The sequence below is a fragment of the Bos taurus genome, chromosome 20, assembly GCF_002263795.3.
Source record: "Bos taurus isolate L1 Dominette 01449 registration number 42190680 breed Hereford chromosome 20, ARS-UCD2.0, whole genome shotgun sequence".
NCBI lineage: Eukaryota > Metazoa > Chordata > Mammalia > Artiodactyla > Bovidae > Bos > Bos taurus.
Window position 1 is genome coordinate 8,046,288 of NC_037347.1, and position 24,423 is coordinate 8,070,710.

At 39.1% G+C, this 24,423-nt stretch overlaps 1 protein-coding gene across 1 annotated transcript; it reads right to left on the reverse strand.

The window, feature by feature from the left end:
• Nucleotides 1–5,597: 5,597 nt before the first annotated feature.
• UTP15 (UTP15 small subunit processome component) lies at nucleotides 5,598–24,365 on the reverse strand. The gene is given in 13 exon segments (NM_001101128.2): nucleotides 5,598–8,079; nucleotides 8,540–8,598; nucleotides 8,767–8,900; nucleotides 10,395–10,496; nucleotides 11,224–11,373; nucleotides 12,732–12,816; nucleotides 14,383–14,518; nucleotides 15,925–16,050; nucleotides 16,503–16,681; nucleotides 17,791–17,975; nucleotides 18,066–18,158; nucleotides 19,137–19,300; nucleotides 24,207–24,365. Coding segments are annotated over 12 exon segments (1,560 nt in total). The 5' UTR covers nucleotides 19,227–19,300; nucleotides 24,207–24,365; the 3' UTR covers nucleotides 5,598–7,858.
• Nucleotides 24,366–24,423: the final 58 nt, after the last annotated feature.

Genomic DNA, 24,423 nt, shown 5'->3' on the forward strand with positions numbered 1-24,423 from the left:
GTACTTACCCCTGTCTTTCCAGGATGGATCCAGGAGATTCATATTTTTATCTCCTATACTGCTGAGAAAGAAACCCAGAGGAGAACTAATCCATGTTACTATTTGGACTATTAATGTAACAGTTTATATTGGTTGAGCTGAACATTAAGCATGAGTGTTCCTCTATCAAGTGACACTCGTGTCCTGTTTTCTAAGAAAATCTATCATTGATCACACAGCTTTCTTACAGCAACAGCAGAGACAATGTTTTATTTACAATAACAACCAGTTACCTGAGGTTCTTTGCAAGAGCTTGATGTGTTCACCTTTTAATGACTTAGATTCACCACATCTGTGGTTAATTCTTTTTTTAAGCGGCTTGTTCTTTTGTTCCCCTCAGCTTTACTGAGGTATAATTGACAAATAAAGAATGTATATGTTTAAGTTCTACAGTGTGATGACTTGATATACATATACAGTGATTACTACAACCAAACTACATAACATATCCATCACCTCACAGTTATGACCTTGTTTCTAATTGTGTTTTATTTGCATTAACTTAACACATTTACTGCAAAAACAGTAATTTTGATAGAGTAATAGTACCAACTCCAAAGTTGTGAAAATTAATTAGTATAGTACATTGGTGAGAACAATGTCTTAGTAAGCATATTATTAGTATTAACCGTTATTATCTTTCTTGTCCATCATTTTCCAGTTTTGATCACTCTTATTGTTAAAGCAGAATCAAACATGGTCTTCTTTACAAATTGAGTAGAGAGATGGAAGGTGGGAGGAGAAGGGGACGACAGAGGATGAGATGGTTGGATGGCATCACCGATGCGATGGACATGAGTTTGAGCAAGCTCCGGGAGTTGGTGATTGACAGGGAAGCCTGGCGTGCTGCAGTCCATGGGGTTGCAAAGAGTTGGACATGACTGAGTGACTGAATTGAACTGAACTGAGAGAGTTTCCTACCACTAATGATGCACTGTCTCACGCTATCTTAAATAACCTGTACTCACAAGATAAGTAAATAAAACCACTAGGTTATGTGGATGTTTATGGTAATAATGTTGTGGTAGAAAATCATGTGTATGACCTCGCAATATTCTCCTAGAAATTATAGAAAAATGAAGTTCAGATATGCTACTATCAACAAGTTTCATGCAATTGTCTATTTTCCGTTCTTTCTCCTCACGTGGATCTTTTCCCATTGAAAGATAAGAATGGGTTAGACAGGTGAGCCTCAAAATCTTTTTTCCTAAGGGGAAAAAAGTAAAAGAAAAAAATCTGACCACTGCTTTCCACTTGCTTCCTGAGAGGAAACTGCTTTTGACTCGAGCCTTCTGTGTTTTTTATTGGGAACACTTTGTCAAGAATCTATCTTAGTACACCTGAAACTAACATAACTTCAATTATATCTCAATTAAGAAAAACGTTATGTGAGTGCAGTGTTTTAGAGTAGCGTTTATTGGAAATTGTCAACCCTCGTTAACAGAATTCTAAACTAAAACCCTTTTAGTCAATATAGCCATCACACAGTCACAGCTAGTATAGTAAATTTGCATAAAGAAAACTCTGCATTAATATATATGTTTAAAGACATAATTCTGCTTAAAATTTCTTCTATAACACTAATAATCCAATGGGAACTCACATCTTACTTTCATGAATAGGGGTCTTATTTGTACATACTGCAAATCATACCATTTGCTTTCAAAATCAGAGACTTGTAAGCAGTCTCTCTCAAATCAGTTCAACCCCTTATTTTATAGTGTGTGCAATTAATTTATTTTAAAAACATCCTTTATACTAGAAAGCTTCAGCCTAACCATTAAGTGATACAAATGATGTTAATAATCCGAGAAATTAAGAAAAAGCTCCAAAGAGGTTCAGGGCAAGCATACTTTTCATAATCACAAACGTGAATAACACAGTAAAGCACCTAACGCACTCTGGCATGTCATCGCATTTATCTTCACAACAATCCTATAAAGGAAGTGACGTTAACTCCATGTGACAGATATGGAAGCTGAGGCCCGGGGACTTACCCGGGATCACGTAGCTCATGTTCTTTCCATTTTTCTACATTGTCAAAAAGTTCCATCTTTAATTAAAAATGGGTGTTGGTTAGGTTTTGTTTCCACATTTCTGGCTAGCATCTAATAATTATTGATGACTTCTGAACCCACTGTGTCAACATTACAATAACCAATTATCTTCATTGTTTTCTGAGAGAACTCACCTTACAACGACTCAGCACCACAAACTTGATTGAGAGAAAAGGCTACTGAAAAAGCAGGTTTCTCATGGTTTTCAAAGTAATACTGCCACCTCGTGGACTACTAGTGAGCTAGTGGTTCTGATGCATGGTTTAAGTTCTACCTGATTAAAATTCTCAATGGGCAATAAGGCCAATTTCCAGAAACATTTTACATTGCAGCTCTCAGAAAATGCAACCATTTCATCTTGTTCACAGTAACCACATTGCTGTTTTCACGTGAACTGCCCGAACTGGATCCAATAAGCATTCCTTCACTCCATTCAGTTATTCAGCACATTTACTAAGCACCAACTAGGAATCGTGGATAAAGTCGAGAATACAAAGATGAATAAAGACATATTCCATGTTTCTAGAATATTCCTGCAGTGGATGAGACTAGGTACTCTTCAACCAGACTGTCTAAGTTCAAATCCCAGATCTGGCACAAACCAACTATGTGATTTTAGACAAGTCACCTAAACTTCCTGTGTCACTTCAGTGTCACCATATGTAGAGTGGGAATATGAGTAGCCCTTGCCCCTAATAAGGTTAAAGTATCTTATTAACCCTAAGGGGCTTCCCTGGTGGCTTAGAAGGTAAAGAATCTTCCTACAATGCAGGAGACTCCGCTTTGATTCCTGGGTCGGGAAGATCCCCTGAAGGAAATGGCAACCCATTCCAGTATTCTTGCCTGAAGAATTCCATGGACAAGAGGAGCCTGGTGGGCTATTGTCCACAGGAGTCAGACACGACTGAGTGACTTTTACTCACCCTCACTCAACCTACGGAACACAAAGTACCTGGAAGAAGAGGTCTTTAAGAACACATTTTGCAAGTGATTCTGGTGGGTGCAGCTTGACTGAAAGCTGGGTAGCACCTCCTTAGATAAAGATGAGCAGCAGGGATGAAATGTTACTTTGGGGTGGAAAGACAAAGACTTACACTCTAGGATTAGGATAATTAACGTCAATTTATCCCAGTATATATATCTCAAAATGCACAAAAACTTACGTAAAAGCTTACTCAATGCATAACTGCAAGAATGGAAAGAGTCTGGTTAAACTGACTATGGCACATCTTGTTCAGTGAGATAGGGCAGGATTAAAAAAAAAGATGAAGCAGAGCTCTATGTACTAAGTTGGCAGATTCTCTGATGCACAGTAAGTGGAAGGTGAAATGCACAACAGCAAGTATAGTGTACTCCCATTTGTTTAGAGTTGAGGGTGTATGTGTGTGTGTGTTACTCAATCGTGTCCGACTCTTTGTCACCCATTTACTATAGCCCGCCAGGTTCTTCTGTCCATGGGATTCTCCAGGCAAGAATACTGGAGTGGGTTGTCATTCCCTTCTCCAGGGGGTCTTCCTGACTCAGGGATCGAGCCCAGGTCACTTGCATCGAAGATAGATTCTTTACCATCTGAGCCAACAGGGAAGCCCAGATGTGTAGACTATTTTGAGGCTATGTATGCTCTTATATTTGGAGAAGGCAATGGCACCCCACTCCAGTACTCTTGCCTGGAAAATCCCATGGACGGAGGAGCCTTGAAGTCTGCAGTCCATGGGGTCGCTGAGGGTTGGACACGACTGAGCGACTTCACTTTCACTCTTCACTTTCATGCATTGGAGAAGGAAATGGCAACCCACTCCAGTGTTCTTGCCTGGAGAATCCCAGGGACGGGGTAGCCTGGTGGGCTGCCGTCTATGGGGTCGCACAGAGTCGGACTCGACTGAAGTGACTTAGCAGCAGCAGCAGCAGCAATCAGATATATTCACACAAGATTTGGAAGGCAGGAGGCAGGGGGGACCTGCTTCCTGTGTCCCTGCTAGCCAGCTTCCTCTGCGGTCCTCCTGAGTGCTGCTAATGTTGTCCCCACACCCCTCAAACAGCTGTCCTAACAGGTAGGGCAGGTGAGCCTCAATGCTTCTGGACCACTCTGCCCCATTCCTTCCCAAGAAAACCTCTCCTTAAATTTTAACATCATTTGACTACATACGTAATACTCCACTTTATTGTTCATCAATAAGGGCCACTCTGTATTGATTCTTTAAAAAAAAAAAAAAATATTTTTGGCTGCACTGGGTCTTCATTGCTGCACATGGGCTTTCTCAAGTTGTGGCGAGCAGGGGCAGGCGGGGACGACTCCTCGTTGCGATGGCTTCTCTTGTTGCAGAGCCCCAGGGTGCGCGGGCTTCAGTAGTTGTGGTACACAGGCTTATGTCCCCTGCACTGGCAGGATTTCCAACCACTGGACCACCAGGGAAGTCTTCCCCGTAGAATTTTCAACACCGTTGCTCCTCGCTTGCTGTCACTCTCTCCGACGTTACTCTTGGCTTCATTCAGTCATAATCTTGGCTTGTTCACCAGCACATTTCATGTCTCCAGCTCACTACCTTTAATACCCAAACTGTAACACCTCAACTCCACACATACCAACAGTCCGTCAACCCGGTCATTCTCAGTCCCTCATGATTTCCTTACTTACCCAGCTTTGATTCCATGGTGCATTATGCATTTCATGTCTCAGCAATGTCCTTGTCCCTTTCTTAATTACTCTGCACTCACTGATGAAACCTCTGCTGTTAAGTCCACACCTCAGCCTACCCGACATCTGCATCCTCAGAGCCAAATGTGACTAGAGAACAGCACAGTCATGCTGACTGGTCTTGCTCCCGTAACACTTCGCACGTGGGCCTGAGCTCTGCTGGTAATGCTGCTTCCCTCTCTAGCACTTTCACTCCCCTGACAGTAACCACAGCAAACAACAGAAATAGTCTAGGTACTTTTGTAGGCATTAACTCCCTTAATTCTCACAGCCACTCTCTGTGGTTGTGCCTAATTAACAGATGAGGAAAACGAAATACAAAGTGCTAAAATAACTTGCCAAAGTCACACAGTCACACCGCCAGCGAGTGGCTGAGCCAAGATCCAAACTCAGGCAGACAGGCTCCAAAGTATGAGCTCTTGGCCTCTTTCATACCTACTCCGTGTTCTCTATTCAAATGATCAACACCTCTATATAGCTCCAACTTCTCCAGGCTGTTTCAGTTGCTTGTTTTTTCCAATAAAGGAACTCAGTAAAGAACTTCTACAAACCACCATCGTCACTACTACACACTTAACTGCATCTGTGTCCCATCTCTGGCTTCCTTCCTGAGCAATGCCCAAACTATTCATACACTGTCTAGGCCAACCTTTGGGCACGCAGACCCCTACCTCCTCCCAAGGATACTGATCCAGCCACTGGCTCCCCTCTCCCATAATCATCAGTTTCCCCTTCTCTACAAAGGAATTATCCCCACGAGCATTCACGGTCATTCCATTCAGAAAATTACTATATTTTAACAATCATTTTAAATGAGGCTTTTAATTAATGTTTGATAGAGCTGATTCAAGTTGAACAGACCAAATTTCTTTAAACAAACTTACTTATACTCCAGAGTCCTGTAAACAACTTAGTAGTGTTTATACATTGAAGGTATTTGATTTTCTTGTAAATAGCACTTCAAATCAACGAGCATTTGAAGCAACAAGCATTTGACCCAACAAGCAAAACTTTCCACAGTTCGTAACTTTTATAAATAAAATAAATTAAATGTACAGTGAATAAGTTCTCTGAAATACTTCAATATTTCTGCAGGTTTAGTAACATCTTAAAAATACATTTCAACTAAAATTCACAAATCTAAAAACCTTTTAGGCATTTTTAGGCATTTTAAGTTGGAAATGAAGGCCAATGTTACATTGTAATATGCCAATTACAAATAATACTTCAAGTAGCAAATACTACAGTTTGTCCCAAACTTTAAAAACTATTCATGAACTCAGCACTGAACTATTGATGGCTATGAGAACTGTTTCCTAGCCTTTTTGAAAATTTATAATTATTACATATCTCATCTAAAAAATGGCAGCACTCTGGTGAAGTTGTGTTAAAGGGAATGAGTGGTTTTGGCCCCAGCAAGCAAGCCAGTTCACAGTGCTGGGATGAGGAACTCAAGCTTGGGGAATTCAAGGGTGAATTCAATGATAAATGAGAATACCAACCCTGGATGCCAAAAACCCGTCTTCCAAAAAACTAGCTTTTTTGGAAGAACCTCAACCTTTCAGCTTTATTAGTACCCCATTTATCAGCGTATTTATGAAATTTAAAAAACAACTTGTAAATTAACCCTTCTTAACATAAAGACAGAGCTTCTGATCTTGACTAATCTCATAATTACTCAAGGAAGCAAATTCTTGGTTTCTTACAAGCTACTGGGCTTCATAACGGCTTAAATCAATTCATGAAGGGAAAACCAGACTCTCTGAGCATACATGCTTATCAGAACATGGGAATATTTCTTTCTGCTTTAAAAATACACATATAAATTCACAGAACTGGAAATGAATTTAAGAGGAGACTGCAATTACAAATCTTACTTTAATTAAGGACTCTTCTAGCCTAAGACATATTTCCTTACAGATAGTTAACTACTTCAGGAACTGGGGGAAGGTGGAAAAGGGACCAAGTGTAAAACCAGTGTGCTAGAAATGAATAGTCAGTGACTATCCATCAGGAATTGATACATCCCAGGAAATCAAGAAGAAAATAAGAGTCTCTTTATAAAAAATGTGATTTACGTTGAACTTAAAAAAAAAATAAAAAATACAAGGGGTTCTGAAACACAAAGTGATGTTAGGAATAGAGGAGGGAAAAATAACCTAAATACAGGCCAAAGAAAATGGCTTTCAGAGGTAGGTAGCGGCAAGATAAGCTCCAAATATAGGTATAAAAAGGCTGAAAGGCTATTGGTCACAAGAGAAATGGCAAATTTTATCATTCCCCTGACCTGAAACAAGCTGAAAAGCTGGTAGAAAGGCTGCATACTGAGGGGAAGAGGATAAATACGGTTCCGAAGGCTTACCTGCAGGCCCTGTCCTGAGCAGCACAGTCAAGATTACGGGAAGAAAAAGAAAACACAGGCTGGTGAGCACAATTTCTAGCTATCAAATCTGCCTCATCACACTCTCTGACTACATGTCAAACTCGTGTCAAGCACTTGGGAGTTGGCCACTAAGCTGCCACACTGGGAACAGATAGAGCCCAATTACCAGCTGAGGTGGAACTCGTGACTTGGGACAAATGATGACAGCAAGGAAAGGGGGCACGTTCAGCTGGAGCCTGGTGACCCCAAGTGCACTGACTGGAGAATTTACTGGTTGTTGCCATTTGTTTTCTTGTTTCTCCACGATAGGAAAAAATAAAGCCCTGTTCCTCTGGCAGGATTCTTAAGTCGAAACCCTCTCCAGAGTTCTGAGTGTTTACTCAAACATTGAAACAGAACTCAGCTATATTAAAATTAATGTCGACCTGTCCAAGATGGACGTACACTATGACCAAAACTGAGATCTCTTCCAGCTGAAGATGCCATGAAATAATTCAAAATAGAACATGGAAAACCATGTTTAAAAAGTTTCTTATTTTCCAAGCACAGTTATTCCAGTATCTTCTATAAAATTGCTTCTGCAAATAGATTTTTTTAATGTATCAAAGAGATTCTCTTCCCAACAGTTAATAGCATCAAATCTATTCCATGTTAGGAGTTCTTATGTTTCCTGTTAAGCAGACACTATGATTCAATCTTATTGTTCTCTAGAAATCCATCAGATGTATTATGCTGCAACACAGAAGTGCTTTCTTTCCTTGTCATGGTAGCAAAAAGCATATCCATCATGCCCAAGGTTTCCAGTAGTTCTCGCTGGTAATCAATCTCTTTTTCTACAAGTCCTTGAAGTATCAAAAACTTTTTATCAACTACAGGTGATTGACCAATCACAGGTAGATATATATCTAGAAAGAGAGGAAACATTAACTATAAACATCTTTCTAAACAAAATATGAACAGCAGAATTTAGAAAAAGTACAAAAATATGAAATATAAAAGACACCAAAATATCTGTACTTGTACAATTTATGTTTTACATAAATAATCCATCTGAATATATGTATTTCAGAGAGAAATAATTAATTCCGACTTATTTTTCGTTTTCTCATTAAAAATTAGTCATGGTCATTGTAGGTATTTAAAGAAAAAAACTTTTTAAATTATAATAACCCTAGTGCTAGCAATTGAAAGCCAATCCATTGTATACATTTTACTGTACTTTAAAATGCACTGACTTACTATTATTGTTTTCTCCATGAAATCTTTACTGGAGACTTGATAAAGACAAGGTATTTCAATCTATTTGATTTCATTATCTGACACCTCTACTTCTTCAAGCATGCTAGAATTTTAGCAACTACTTACCAATAATTATTTCAGCAGCATTAATCAAAACAGGGGCAAATCTTGGCTGAGACAGATTCCTACAAAGCAAAAATTCTGTTTACTGAAACCTGCAAACTTTAAAAAAATCCTTAAAACAGATTTACTAAACTGTTCTGTCAATTCTCTACAAAGCTCAAACTAAAAGTAAATTTGGAGATAAAAATTTCAGATGCAAAATACATGCATTTCAGAGACAGAAAACATACCTTATCAAAAAATTAAGAACACGACTGATTTCCTTTTCATCTCGACCTGCAAGGGCATTTGCAAGGACTCCTCTTCGATTTAGCTCCTTTATGATGGAAACTGTAACCTCGGGTGTCTTTATTGTACAAGTAGGCTAGAAAATTTTTCAGAGTCAACATGAGCAGCACAAGAAAAGAATCAGTCTTAGTACTCACTAATAATTACCAAATGTAAACAGGTTTTTTTCCTTCCCAGTTTTGAGTCATGGCAAGAAACAAAATAATTCTTTTAAAAATAAACTCAATGTTATAGGGCAGCCTGGATGGGAGGGGAGCTTGGGAAAGAATGGATACATTTATAGCTGAATAGATACATTTACAGCTGAATGAATACATGAACAGTCAAGTCCCTTCACTGTCTACCTGAAACTATCACAACACTGTTAACTGGCTATACCCCAATACAACATAAAAGTTTAAAATAAAAAAAAAAATTCTTTGAGCTCCAGAATTCCCTGGTGGCCCAGTGGCTAAGAATTTGCCTGCCAGTGCAGGAAAGCCGTATTCAATCCCTGGTCTGGGATGATCTCACATGCCACAGGGCAACTAAGCCCATGCGCTGCAACTACTGAAGCCCGGCACTTTCGAGTTCATCAGTGCAGTTGCTCAGTTGTGTCCAACTTTTTGCAACCCCACGGACTGTAGCACACTAGGCTTCCCTGTCCATCACCAACTCCAGGAGCTTGCTCAGACTCATGTCCATTGAATATGTGATGCCATCCAACCATCTCATCCTCTGTCATCCCCTTCTCCTCCCGCCTTCAATCTTTCCCAGCATCAGGGTTTTTTTAAATGACTTAGTTCTTTGCATCAGGTGGCCAAAGGATTGGAGAGTTTCAACTTCAGCATCAGTCCTTCCAGTGAATATTCAGGACTGATTTCCTTTAGGACTGACTGGTTGGATCTCCTTGCAGTCCAAGGGACCCTCAAGAGTCTTCTCCAACACCACAATTCAAAAGCATCAGTTCTTTGGTGCTCAGCTTTCTTTATAGTCCAACTCTCATATCCATACATGACTACTGGAAAAACCATAGCTTTGACTAGATGGACCTTTGTCTGCAAAGTAATGTCTCTGCTTTTTAATATGCTGTCTAGGTTGGTCATAGCTTTTCTTCCAAGAAGCAAGTGTCTTTTTCATTTCATGGTTGCAATCACCATCTGCAGTGATTTTGGACCCCAAGAAAATAAAGTCTGTCACTGTTTCCATTGTTTCCCCACCTATTTGCCACGAAGTGGTCCAACTGGTTGCAGACAAAAGTACATCAAGGCTAGAGTCCATGCTCCGTAACAAAAGAAGCCACCAGGAGACTCCCGTGAACCGTAACTAGAGAGAAGACCTCACTTGTCACAACTAAAGAAACCCTACATAGCAACGAAGACCCAGTGCAGCTAAAATAATTATAAAAGTTAAAAATAATGTCCTGTGGGTTCATCAGTTCCAACAAATGCACCCTGAAGGCTCTGCATGTGCGGGGCAGATGGCAGATGGGAAAGCTCTGTACCTTCCCTTCAATCATGCTCTGAACCTAAAACTGCTCTAAAAAAACGTTTTTACAAAAAGAAAAATCACACACACTTTACTCACTCACCTCAAGGACTCTGTCAAGTGCCTTAGAGATCCGGAAGTTTTTCAGATCCCTGTCATACAATTCTAGATGTTTCTTTGATGGTCTGTTGATCAAAATGTCATCCTGCATTGAAAAGCAAATTTACAAAGAAAAATCAATATCCAAATAGTTTCATTCGAAATAATCATAGTTATACAGTGTCCTCGAAGTCTATCATAAAGAAGGGTTATAAGCCCATGAAGTCAATCAAATGAAAACGGTACAATCTGCCACATCACCATGTTCTTAGTGTCCTGTGATTTTAACTTGGGATCCACACACAACATCTCCATCCTGGGCAGACACTGCTCACTGCAACTCTCTTTACATAGCAAGCAGTGACTGAGTAGAAAGAGAAAACAAGAATCTGAGCAACCACCTAGTACCAGTAGAGAAATCCTGGATCAATCAGAACTTCTTTGTATCTCCATCTTCTCAGATGTCAAATGGAGATATTATTGGCTCTACTCTTTTTCAGGGTTATTTAGAAGATCAAACCAGACAGTGTGTGAAAGACACTGTTCTGAGCATAGTAATGTTGCCAAGATTCAGGGCATTAAGAAGTATCATTAGACAGTTTCTTCAACAAATGGTTTTGGGAAAACTGGACAGTTACATCCCCATTACTTATTAATTTAATGTCCCCAATCTAGCAATCTGGAGATAAATATGAAGTAGAGAAAAGTAAAATCAAGTTAAAAAATGAAGCTAACTGCCAGGTGAACTACACTTTTTCAGTAATGTGCAGGGATGAAGCTGGCTATTCTAACAACTTTCATCTGTAAAAAATACATATGAAATATACAAATACCTGTTGTTTCATATAATTTTTTCCCTTAATAAAAGTTCGATATGCAGGCCTTCTTCTCCTGGGCACCGAATCCTTCTTTGCTTCAGATTTCCGATGTTTAACACTCAGTATTCCATTGGTCATTCCTACAACTATTGTCTCATCTTCATGCTAAGAGCAATTAGAAAAGTAAGTTAGTGTATTAGGAACTCATAATTCACCTTGCTTTTTCTTCCAAATACCATTTATAATGTGCTTGCTACTTGTCCGTACTTTCATCAAGAGCTCCATTAGGATACTGATTCTCTGCCTAACAGTGACTGACCTATGTGAAAAGTTAAAGTAAAATCATTTTTATTCCTCTAAGGTACTACTGTTTGACAGGATCTGCTGGAGAACGGATAGGCTACCCACTCCAGTATTCTCGGGCTTCCCTTTGTGGCTCAGCTGGTTAAGAATCCACCTGCAATGAGGGAGACCTGGTTCTATCCCTGGGTTGGGAAGATCCCCTGGAGAAGGGAAAGGCTACCACTGCAGTAATCTGGCCTGGGGTCGCAAAGAGTCAGACACCGCTGAGAAATTTTCATTTTTAATTATACTTGGAAATTATCACTGCCAGTTGGTATAATAATACACAGTTAATAACATCTTGGGAAATATTTCCAAAATAATTTCTCCCCATACTCTCCTCCTAGAAAAAGACTGATGTGGTAGCATGCGTGTGTGGACCCATGCTAATTGCTTTAGTCGTGTCCAACTCTTTTGTGACCCTTTGGACTATAGCCCACCAGGTTCCTCTGTCCACAGGATCCTCCTGGCAAGAAAACTGGAGTGGGCTGCCATGCCCTCCTCCAGGGGACCTTCCCGACCCAGGGGGTGAACCCGCGTCTCCTGCGTCTCCTGCGCTAGCAGGCGTGTTCTTTCCCACCAGCACCACCAGGGAGCCCCAGAGGCGGCACGACTTTCCAACATCTTGTCAAGAAAACGTTGCATAACTTCTTTTCCACTGCCAGTTCCGATTTCTATATAAGGTGTTCAAACCTATTCTTCCTCCTCAATAGCTCATGAAACTGGACACTAAACACCCCAGAAAGAGCAGTTAACAAAGAAAAGGAGACATTCCATTTTGTTGCCCCTTTGTCTCCCCCACCCCCTGCCCGCCCTTTTGTTTTTTGGCTTAGAGAGCCAACCTGACTTTTTGGAGTATTTAACCCTTGCGTTAAATGTGCTGAAGAGAGACTTATCTACTTTCCAGGTCCTGCCCTTAGTGTTAACAATGCCTACACAACACTACAGTTAGTTTGAGTTGTGCAATGAGTAGGACCTAAATCTGAATTCATGCTTAGTTACTAAGACAACTCATATATTCCAGCCATTGTCTTAACCCAATTATCTAATGTGATAAGAAGAAACTAATACTTATTCAAATGCGAAGATAAACCTTAATACTTCACGTTAGTTTCATTTAACAGGCAAGGTTAGTCAAAGTTTAAAAAAAAAAAAAAGCTAAAAGAGCTAAAAGTACTTACTGCAAGTGCAAGACTCAAAATTGAAGCTGTATAATCAAAACTGTGGACTACTTTGTAGGAAGTTGTGCTATATACTTTCACCTTCCTAACAAAAAAAGAAAAAAAGAGCTTTGTCACAAAGCATCTTAGAAATGAGTATAAAAAGTTAGTTTTTAAAAATTCAATATATGAATATTAAAACATACAACAATGAAGAAAAATGATTAGTAACATTAGTTACAAAGTAATTTATCACTGAATCTCTTTTAAAAACAAACTCTTTTTTATTGTTTGCATAAACACTTCAAGCAGCCACCAGATGGATAGACCACTGTCTCCTGAAGATGAAACTCGAAACTAAAGAAACAGCATCAAAGTCCATTGACGTCAAAGAGCAGGGTTTCTCAGCTTCACTCATCGTTACTGACACTGTGGGCAGGATAATTCTTTGTAATGGTGGCTGTCCTGTGTACTGCAGGATCTTCAGTGGCATTTGTGACCTCTTCTCCCTACATACCAAGAACACTCTACCCCCAGGTTGTGACAACAACTGAAAATGTCCACAGAGAGTGCGAACAGCCCCTGAGGGACAAAAGGCACTCTGGGTTGAGAACTACTATGAACAGAGCTAACTTACCAGGAGCTTTTGAAGGGACACATCTAAAAATCAAGTCCCAAACTGTCTACTAATACCACTGCAGGGAATTTGCTTTATATTTACATGGTAAGTTCCTCTGTATCAGAAGTATTTTCTAGCTTTTAAAATATGTATACTTTTTAATAAATATGATGAAAAACCAAGGCTTTACATAACAGTGAAAAAAGAAATATGGAAATAAAAGGAGCAACAACAGATAAATGAAAGTAAACTCTAGAACTGGGTCATCGCTCTAGCCACATATGGCTCATGAGCACTTAAAATGTGGGCAGTGAAAAAGAAGTGAATTTATTTTACTTAATTTTAAAATTGAGGCAATATAAAAATATTTTTCTATTAAATACAACTATATTTCACTTAAATCATAAAGTATCATTGGGCATATATATGAGGCTGAACTTGTTTCCGGTCTATCATTAATAATTTTATGCTGATTACATACTAAAATAATATTTTAGAGTAAATATATTATTAATTTTACCTTTTAAACATGGCTGGCAAAACTGAAAATTACATATGTAACTCAGACTGTGTTTCTGTTGTAGAGCACTGTTCTAGAACATTAACTGGTGAAACACTAATGCTTACTGAATACAGTAATATTTAGAAATATGTAATTTCCAGACAATTAACACACAGAAATTTTTATACGAAGTTTTAAATTTTAAAGAATATAAGCTAGAATATATATACACATACTCATAAGTATTTCAAAATATACAATATGATTTTAAAAGAAAACTACAGAATAACCAATTATTTTAAAAGAATATTCAAATGATTCAATAAATTCCTGAAGTATATAAATTAAAGCAAAAAATTACATCAAGGGAGAAAATAAGTTTGCTCTGTATAAATGAAAGGTCAAAACTATTTTCAACTCAACAGATTTTTTTCAGGGAAATCATTTGGCAGCATATTAATGCTATCACAAGTTGTGCAGAAATAACATTTCTTCAAGCAGTAAACATATGCACACTAAGAATGATTAAGAAAGAAAATTAAAATGCTAACCTATCCAGTGAGCCAGAGAGTAACCTCTGTCCAGAGCTGCTGAGACATAAACATGTCACAGTTTTATGATGATTTTTCAAAGACACTAGCAACTGTCCTCCTTTTAGCATGTCCCAGACTTTAACATACCGACCTCCTATAAAAAGAAATAATCATTAGTTTAATTTGGAAAACAACTGAAAAGCACCATAAAATCATTCTTCAAAGAAATTTTGTACAAAAATGGGAAAGAATAACGAAGATATCGTTTCCTAAAAATTCTGTGAATGCCAACAAAACTGAAAAACTTCTCTATAACTTTTACTCTAAGAACTGGAAGCATTCTTAAAAGCAATTTAATCCAATGGTTTAAAATGAAATTTTTTAATATGGCATCTTTTCTTTCAGATAAGTATTAAGCAAAAGTCTAGCAGGTAAAACAGAAAAAGAGGCTGGAGAGCTAGGGGTGGGAGGGGACAAGGAAGCTGGGGTTGGTGGGGACATAGGTCTTACCCATCCTGACTGTGAAAAAGGCCTGGACCCCAATTCTCAGTCCCTGTCTCCCCACGGGCAGCAGCTCATGAAAGAGACCACAGTTTGAAACCACTGACCTCGCCCAGTGGTCAGATAGACCTCTCATCTTCAAGATCTATCTATATTGCTTAAGGGATGGCCCAAGGTCACACAGTTAATCAGCAACAGACGGAGATCGGCATAAAGACACCCATTCTCCCTGTTCAACTTGTACGTACTTCCATTTCTCAAAATAACAGCAAGAAAAATAGAAACTCTGACAATATTATCAACTTATTTTGAAATCAAATAGGTATGAGGAAAAGAGTATAAAACGGGATAACTTCTATTTGGATTTTAGAATTAAGAAAAAAACCAAGCAAAGCTATACACTACCTATGTATTCTTCTAATGCCAACACACGAATTTTGACTTAACAAATGAAAAAAGCCAATTTACTACTTCCATTATAAATCTGAAAATGCACTATGAACAATAATGAAAAAAATACCTCACTTTCAACTTGACGAAAAATACACTGAGGCCACTCTGAGTCCACGTTATCTCCTCCTCCAGCACTCTCAGCTCTTTGCTGAGTAAGGCCATTTCAATCAAGAGTCACATAAAAAGAGAGAAGCCTAATTCTAGATCTGAAAGAACTTGTGTTTTCAAAAGCAGCTACAGATCTCGTATGTAGGAACAACAGCAGGAGTCCGACCTGGATTTCTGGGTAAGTACACAACACAGGCTCTCAAATTCTGAGATTGCCGATTTGCTAGTTACCACTTTTTCTTGGACAAATTACTTAAAACTTTGTCTTTATTTTGTAAAACAGAGAAAACTATCTTTTAAGCACATCTAGGGGACTGGAGAGAATAAAAGCACAGTGCCTGGCTCACAGTAGGTACTCAGTAAATAAAAACTGCTCGCCTATCCCACTTGTCAACTGTCTAAGCAAAAAAACTAAATGTGCGATTCAAGTGCACACTGACAAAGAAATACCTGACTCGAGACAAACAATACTGGTGAAACAATTTTTAAAGGAAATACCTGCTGATACCAGAAGACCTCCAGAGGGAAAAAGCAGGACACTCTCCACTGGCTGTCCATGCTCAACAGAGATAACACTCTGGTTTGTTCGTGCATCAAACATCTTCACAGTATGATCATACGACCCTAAAACAAAAATGTGTGTGTGTGCATATTCAAACAAAACTTTACCAGGAGAAAAGGCTTAGATGAAATTTTAAAAAGACATATGTATACTCAAGATACAGTACTTCTAAACCCTGTTACCACTGTCTGTTTCTGAAACACTAACCTACATGGAACCTTAAACTACTCCTGCCTTCAGACGACTGAGTCATCTGGGAGTCTGACACAGACACCCATGACGACTGGACTGCATCACCTCTGCTTCCTGACCACTGGGGGAGCTCTGAAAACCAGAGCACGATGTTTCAAATCACATGTGGAGGACAATTAAGAACAATCCCCCAAAGAAGAAAAAGAAAAGAAAACAACAGGATAAACACATACATATTTCTTTGAAAAAGAATCCCAAAGCAACATCCAAGTATATCAATAAACTTAACAACTTCAAGAGGGAAGAAAAAGATTTCACTAACCTGTGACAAAGAGATCTGTGTTCAGTTTGCTAGCACATCCACACCTCACATAATCAGAATGTTCTTTGAATGTCAGAATTTCTTTGGAGTTTGGAATATCCCATAATTTAACTGTATAATCATCAGCCCCAGAAACCACATGATATTTGTCAGCTGTAAAATCTACTGAATGAACTGCTCTGAAAAATCAAGAATCAATATATCAAAAAACAAGAAAAAATTATTTCTGGTATCGTCTAACATCCTAAATAACAAGAAAAGCAGCTCATTTTCAGTAAGTAATTGTAGAGAGAAATCATGAGAGAAAAATAAAATCTTAAAAATCTTTAAACAGATGTTTATCCTCAAGCCAATTTAAAATGTATATATCCCTGGTACTATGAAGTTAATAAAAATACTGAACAATGGCCTTAAAATTATATTTTCTGATATGTTAACATTTCTACTTTGCTGCTCAGTGGAAAGTTAAATGTTCTAAATGTTGGCACAAAGTTACTTTAATTTAAAAAATTTAAAAATGGGTAGATTTTTAAAAATTCTAAGGAGACTTGCCACTAAGCAGAATCATGTTCCATGAATCTACTATATTTAAAACATTTCAGTGATGAACTAAGACTATCCTGATAATATACTATAAAAAACACTTTTTGAGACTTAAAATCAACAGTAAATTTCAGCAATGACATTGGTAATCCTGAAACAAAGTTATAAAACTGCCTTTGGCTGTTTAATTTTTAAGAAGCAAAATACCAAATACAAGTAGAAAAAAAAAATCCCACCTTCCAACTTGATTTCAAAAAAACAAACTCTATTTGTTTATATTAAATCCAGGCCTCTTGAGTTCTCCATAACAGTTGTGAGGTTGCCTTTAGAACCTCAATGGGGTCACAAAACTCACTGAGAAGTTAACGAAAGCTATAGGACGTCTACATAGAGAAACTCACATTTCCTAAAATGTTGCAAAAAATTCTAGGGAATTCATGAGCCCCATCAAAATGGACCATAGGACTGAACCAAGTTATGCACGCTGTCTTAGAACAATCAGGAAATAAAGTCAATAATGGTACATAATCGTCACAGAACTCTTTCTTTCAAAGCCTGTAAAACCAACAGAACTTACAACAAATGTACAGAAAGACAACTATCTGTAACTGTATGGTGACAGATATTAACCGGTTTATTGTGACAATCATTACACAATATACACAAATACTGTACACCTGAAAGTAACAGAATGTATGCTAATTATACTTCAATAAAAAAATAAAACAAAACAACTGTCTCTTACTTAGTATGGCCTTCAAACTGCCTGAGGGGAGCCCTCCCGCTTATATCAAAAAGCTGAACCCCACCATCTTCACTGCCAGCCACAAGGAGTCTACCATCCTGTCGAAAAGTAGCACAGTATGCTGTGTCTTTAAATCGGGAAAAGGTTTTTATAGGTTCTTGGGAGTATCGGCCATAAATGTGAATCTACAACAAGATAAAAAACACAGCATTTTACTAGATGGCTCAAGAACAGCAGTAAATATAAACTACGTGAAAGAAAAATATTACATTTACCCTTGAAGAAGCTGTGACTGCGTAGTTATATGGAGGCTGGGGAGAAAAGTCCACTTTTGACACTGCACCAAACTCCTTGATCTGAACAGGTGTCTTAATGAAAAATAATAGAGAGTATTAACACAGTTACAACCATGCAGGCTACTTTGTACCCTGCCTTTTTTTCACTAACATATCTTAGCTAACTTTTCATGTGAGCAATAGCTTTACCATCCATTATAAGATATATCATAACTTACTTTACCAGTCCACTACTAACAAACAGGTTTTTCTGAGATTTCTAATATTATAAATGATACTTCAATGAGCATCTTTACACATAAGGATAACATACACAAATTTTGGAGAGTATATTCACTGATGAAGTTCCAAGCTGTGTAATTTACAAGACCACAAGTTATTTTTATCGTAAGAGATAATGCCAGAATTGCCCTCTGAAAAGTTTGCACCAATTTTCCCTACCTCAAGCAGAAATGATGATCAAAATTTTTCATTTGCGTCAACATTATACATGAAAAGGTATCTAAATTATTACTCAATAATTATCTAATCATTGTTTTAATTTGCACTTATTCAATTATGAGTGAAGTTGGAGCTCTTTTAATATATTTATTGGCTACTTAAATTTCCTTTCCTATAAACTTTCCAATCCGAACATCTTTCCATTTTTCTATTAAGTCAATCATCTTTTTTATAAAGAAAAATCATTTAATTAGCCTTTTCAGACAGCAAAGAATTCATTTTACATCTCTTCCTCCTGAGATTAAGAAAAAAAGTTTTTTTAAAACCTTCTTTCATATGAGATTCAAGTTCTAAAATTTAATTCACTTGCATTGATTAATCATCTATTGTCTGTTAGATACCTGTATTATTAAACTGATTAAGGAATATGGATTTTTATATAATTCCAAGAAAAAAAAATCAGACATCCAATTTTCTATCCAAACTATAAGCTGCTGACAGATTATTTTTAGTTATTAACTCTTTACTAGCATATCCAAAGTCTTACAAATGCTGGAGAAATTGGCATTAAATGCAAAACAGCACCCCCTTAATTTTGTCTACACTTACCTTATAGTTGTTCCAGTACAGTGTATCTTGGGTGATTTTTTCACCAAGTACAGGATATGTCTGGATTGATACAGGCTTATAACCAGCCATACTTTCATATAATTGCACTGTTATCCAAGGGTAACTAGTTTGAAACTGGTGTAATTAAAGTGACTGTCTTATGTCTGAAAAAAAAATATTTTATATACACATTACTACTATTCATAAACCTATATATAGTTATGATTCTTACTCTGTGTCTTTTCCAAAGGTTGTGCGGTAGCTCATAGATCAGTGATCATAACCACTTAACCTTAATACAGAAGAGACAATCTAAAGGAAACAAGAAGAAAACAGGGCTACCATAGTGTACTATCTGCTCAGTTATACGCAGAGACTACACACAAATGTTCCCGCACCTAACTGACCAATTTACAACACTTGGGAATAAAACTGGCTCAGCCATCCAGTTGCCAAAGCAGAGCGAAACACACTGGCTTGGAACATTCATTTATTAACAACAGAAAATATTAACATGAAACTGCAAATACAAATGCTTCCTAAAATTAAACTTAAGACAACATTTAATCTATAAAAACAGTCTAGGGACCTGGGGCTTCCCTGATGGCTCAGAGGGTAGCGTCTGCCCACAATGCAGGAGACCCGGGTTCGATTCCTGGTTCAGGAAGATCCCATGGAGAAAGAAATGGCACCCCACTCCAGTACTCTTGCCTAGAAAATCCCATGGATGGAGAAGCCTGGTAGGCTACAGTCCATGGGGTCACAAAGAGTTGGACACGACTGAGCGACTTCACTTCACTAGGGACCTGACTTCCTGAAAGCCTAAAACTGCCAAGAAGAAAGCAGAGCTGATATTTTAATGTAGACGAATAAAATTAAATTTAAAAGCTTCTGATGTAGAAGATTAAAATTAAGTTAGTTGATTTTAAAAGGCTTAAACTTAAGAAAGAAAACAAGAATAAAACAATTCTGAAATGAAATTCTAGAAAGAAATATCAATAACCTCAGATATGCAGATGACACCACCCTTATGGCAGAAAGTAAAGAGGAACTAAAAAGCCTCTTGATGAAAGTGAAAGAGGAGAGTGAAAAAGTTGGCTTAAAGCTCAACATTCAGAAAACGAAGATCATGGCATCTGGTCCCATCACTGCCTGGGAAATAGAGACGCTTACTCCTTGGAAGGAAAGTTATGACCAACCTAGATAGCATATTCAAAAGCAGAGACACTATTTTGCGAAAAAAGGTCCGTCTAGTCAAGGCTATGGTTTTTCCAGTGGTCATGTATGGACGCGAGAGCTGGACTGTGAAGAAAGCTGAGCACCGAAGAATTGATGCTTTTGAACTGTGGTGCTGGAGAAGACTCTTGAGAGTCCCTTGGACTGCAAGGAGATCCAACCAGTCCATTCTGAAGGAGATCAGCCCTGGGTGCTCTTTGGAAGGACTGATGCTAAAGCTGAAACTCCAGTACTTTGGCCACCTCATGCAACGAGTTGACTCATTGGAAAAGACTCTGATGCTGGGAGGGATTGGGGGCAGGAGGAGAAGGTGATGACAGAGGATGAGATGGCTGGATGGCATCACTGACTCGATGGACGTGAGTTTGAGTGAACTCCGGGAGATGGTGATGGACGGGGAGGCCTGGCGTGCTGTGATTCATGGGGTCGCAGAGAGTCGGACATGACTGAGCGACTGAACTGAACTGAAAGCTTTTATAATTCCACATTTGTTTTATTAAATCTAAGGTTTAAAAAATAACTTTTCACAACATGAAGAGTGTTTCTTTGCATAAACTTCTTCACATACCATAGGATCTTTACAATACCTTTACCTCAATGTTTTACAATGTTGTGCTGGTTTCTGCCATACAACAACTAATTAAAACTTTTAACTAACATGTAATTAAGCTGAAATGTCTTTCCAGAACCATTTATTTGCAACAGGGGAATAATTCAGTGGAGCAACTCATCTATTCTCAAAAGTCTGAAAACACTGTAACACCAAAATACACAGGTGCAACATATTTTAAAGGCTTTGATGAAACATGGCAATTCATGATTTAAAAAAGGGAAACTATTCTGTTCACTGAAGTACTTACAAAGTAACACACTGTTTTAGGCACTGGGGCACAATGCTGAGTGAAACAGACATGGTCAGTGCCTTCATATACTCTGAGACTCTTCATTTCAGCTGGTAATTGGCACCAGCTGGGAATCTTGAATCAGTCCTAACTTGTCGTTCCTTCTCACTTCTAACATATAATATTTAGCAAGAGCTGCTGATTTTACCTTCCAAATCTGTCTAAACTCCATAATGTCCACACCACCTAGTTAGACTGTTCTAATTCACATCTTCTCAACTACTGAAATAGTGCAATTTAAGGTCTCCCTGACTCTGTCTGTCTTCCAAATAGCTGTCAGAGTTACCGAACTACCATGCAAATCTAGCTTTTGCTACAAAGCCCAAAACTGCCCAGAAAAGAAGGTGCAAGCTCCTTCAAACAGAATTAAGGCCCTCTGTAATCTTGCCCTTGCTTATCTTTCCAGCTTCACTTCTTTTTACTCACTTAACACACCATACTCTTCCTTGTCTCAGTATCTGTCTTCATCTGTCCTCTCTGGCAAGAATGATCTCTTTCTATCTACCTCTTATTTATCACTTAATATTTGAGAATTACATCCTCCAGGAAACCTCTGACTTCCTTAGCTAGGTTACAGGCTTGTCTTTTATAAATCTACTTGACTGTATTTCTGTCAATTCATATAAACATATGGCATCATAATGATCCTTTTTCCCCATTAGTCAAAGCAATGGTTTTTCCAGTAGTCATGTCTGGATGTGAGAGCTGGGCCATAAAGAAAGCTGAGCACCGAAGAATTGATGCTTTTGAACTGTGGTGTTGGAAAAGACTCTTGAGAATCCCTTGGACTGCAAGGAGGTCAAACCAGTCAGTCCTAAAGGAAATCAGTTCTGAATATTCATTGAAAGGACTGATGCTGAAACTGAAACTCCAATACTTTGGCCACCTGATGGGAAGAACTGACACACTGGAAAAGAGCCTGATGCTGCAAAAGATTGAAGGCAGGAGAAGGGTATGACAGAGGATGAGATGGTTGGATGGCATCACTGACTCGATGGACATCAGTTTGAGCAGACTCCAGAAGTTGTTGATAGACAGGGGCTTGGCATGCTGCAGTCCATGGGGTGGCAAAGAGTCGGACATGACTGAGGGGCCGAACTGAAACTGAACATTTTATGTCTGGAAGACTAAGAACAACTGCCCAATTGGGGCTTCCCTGGCTCAGACAGTGAAGAATCTGCCTGCAATGCAAGAGATGTGGGTTCAATTCCTCGGCTGGGAAGATCCCCTGGAGAAGGGAATGACTATACCCACTCCAGCGTCCCTGCCTGGAGAATCCCACGGACAGAGAAGCCTCGTGGGCTACGGTCCATGGAATCACAAAAAGTCAGATGTGACTGAGCGACTAACACTTGAGTTTCAAATAAATATTCGTGAAAGGAACAAAAGGAAGCATTGTGCTGGGTTATATGGGAAACAAAATTAAAACCATGAGTGGTGTGAACACTGCTATAAAGCACAAGTCCACAGAGTTTTTCTGTAAAAGGCCAAAGAATAAATATTTTAGGCTTTGTAGGCCAGCAGGCAAAATGGAGGATATTATGTAGTTACTTACATACCAAGAAAGAAAAAATTTCAAATTTTTTACTAACAAGCTACCCCCAAATAACTGTAAGTATGATATTCTGTTTATGAATGAAAGAGACTCTTTGGAGAAGGGGGAGAAAGTTACATGGACTTTGAATGATGTGTCCTGTCATCAAATAGGGCTTCCCCAGTGGCAAAGTGGTAAAGAACCCGCCTGTCAATTCAGGAGATGCAGGAGACTCAGGTTCGATCCCTGGGTCGGGAAGATCCCCTAGAGAAGGGCATGGCAACCCACTCCAGTCTTCCTGCCTGGAGAATCCCCATGGACAGAGGAGCCTGGGGAGCCAAGGTCCATAGGGCGGCAGAGAGTGAGACACAACTGAAGTCACTTAGCACATACCCATCATCAAACAAATCACAAATGTTCATCTATAAAAAACATACGTGGCTCACTGACGACCCCAGAACAGACAGTGGGCCAGATCTAGCCTGTCTGTGGGCCTTAGCCCCTCACTAGAGCACGGCTGACCCTTGAACAGCAGTTTTGAATTGTGTGGGTCTGCTTAGAGCAGATTTTTTTTCAACAGTAAATACCACAGTACTACAGAATTACGGCTTGTTGAAAGCACAAGTGGAGCCCAGGATGTGGAGGAATCCCATACACGGAGAGTCCACTGTAAGTTATCCCTCCCAAGAAGGTAAGGGCCCCTAAAGCTGCCTCACCGCAGTGTTCGAGAGTCAACTATATAGGCGATGGAGAACATAACTGCCTTGAAAGAAGTACTTTACAGTGGTTTGCCAGATTAAAGTGACGAACAGCATCAGAGGCAGGAGAGGGGAAGCAAGACGGTGTAAAAGCACGGATGCAAGAAGTGACGTGAAAATGAACAGGAAAAAAACAATCAGAGAGTGGTAACAGGCTGAAAAAACCGGGCCTGAATGAAAACTAGGTACTACTACATCACAAGGCAGAACACCAAAAGTATGCTATAAGTAATATACAGAAAACAAAACGCTCAGACGAGACTTTAACTGGGAGGCTACCAGAAACATTCAAAGTGTGCATTTCAGTTGGGCCTTTAGAATAATATTGAAACCAATTAACCACTTAATAAGAGGGGCACTGCAAACTGAGAGAACCACATAAGCAAAGACAGAGATGGAAATCTGCCTACTGCTTTGAAAGGGTGTGGATTACTCCAGGGACTAATAATGGTGGACAGTAGAAGTGGAGAGTGACCGTAGAAGAGGAAAATCTAGGTCGAAAGTAAATTGCGAGGATCCTGAGAGGTTGCTTAAGGAATTTAGCCACTCCGCGGAGACCGGGAAGCCCCAAGGAAACATGCTAGATAGCAAGGAAGGCCTGATGTGAGTCTGGGGTACCTTCATTGGGAGCCCCCTTTACCTCCGTAAGCCCGGACGGTCCGCCGAGACTCCAGCGTCAAGAATTTCTTGGACTCCGCCAGTCCCCTTCCTGACTATGCAGGAGAACATGCAGAAGATCACGTGGATACTGTAAGAAACCCCTGAAACACGCCGCGAACAGACGAGCCCGTCGGGTCGCACGAAGGTGACGTCAGGGCGCAGGCTCCCGAGACGCACGCAGCCTGGGTGACGCAGGG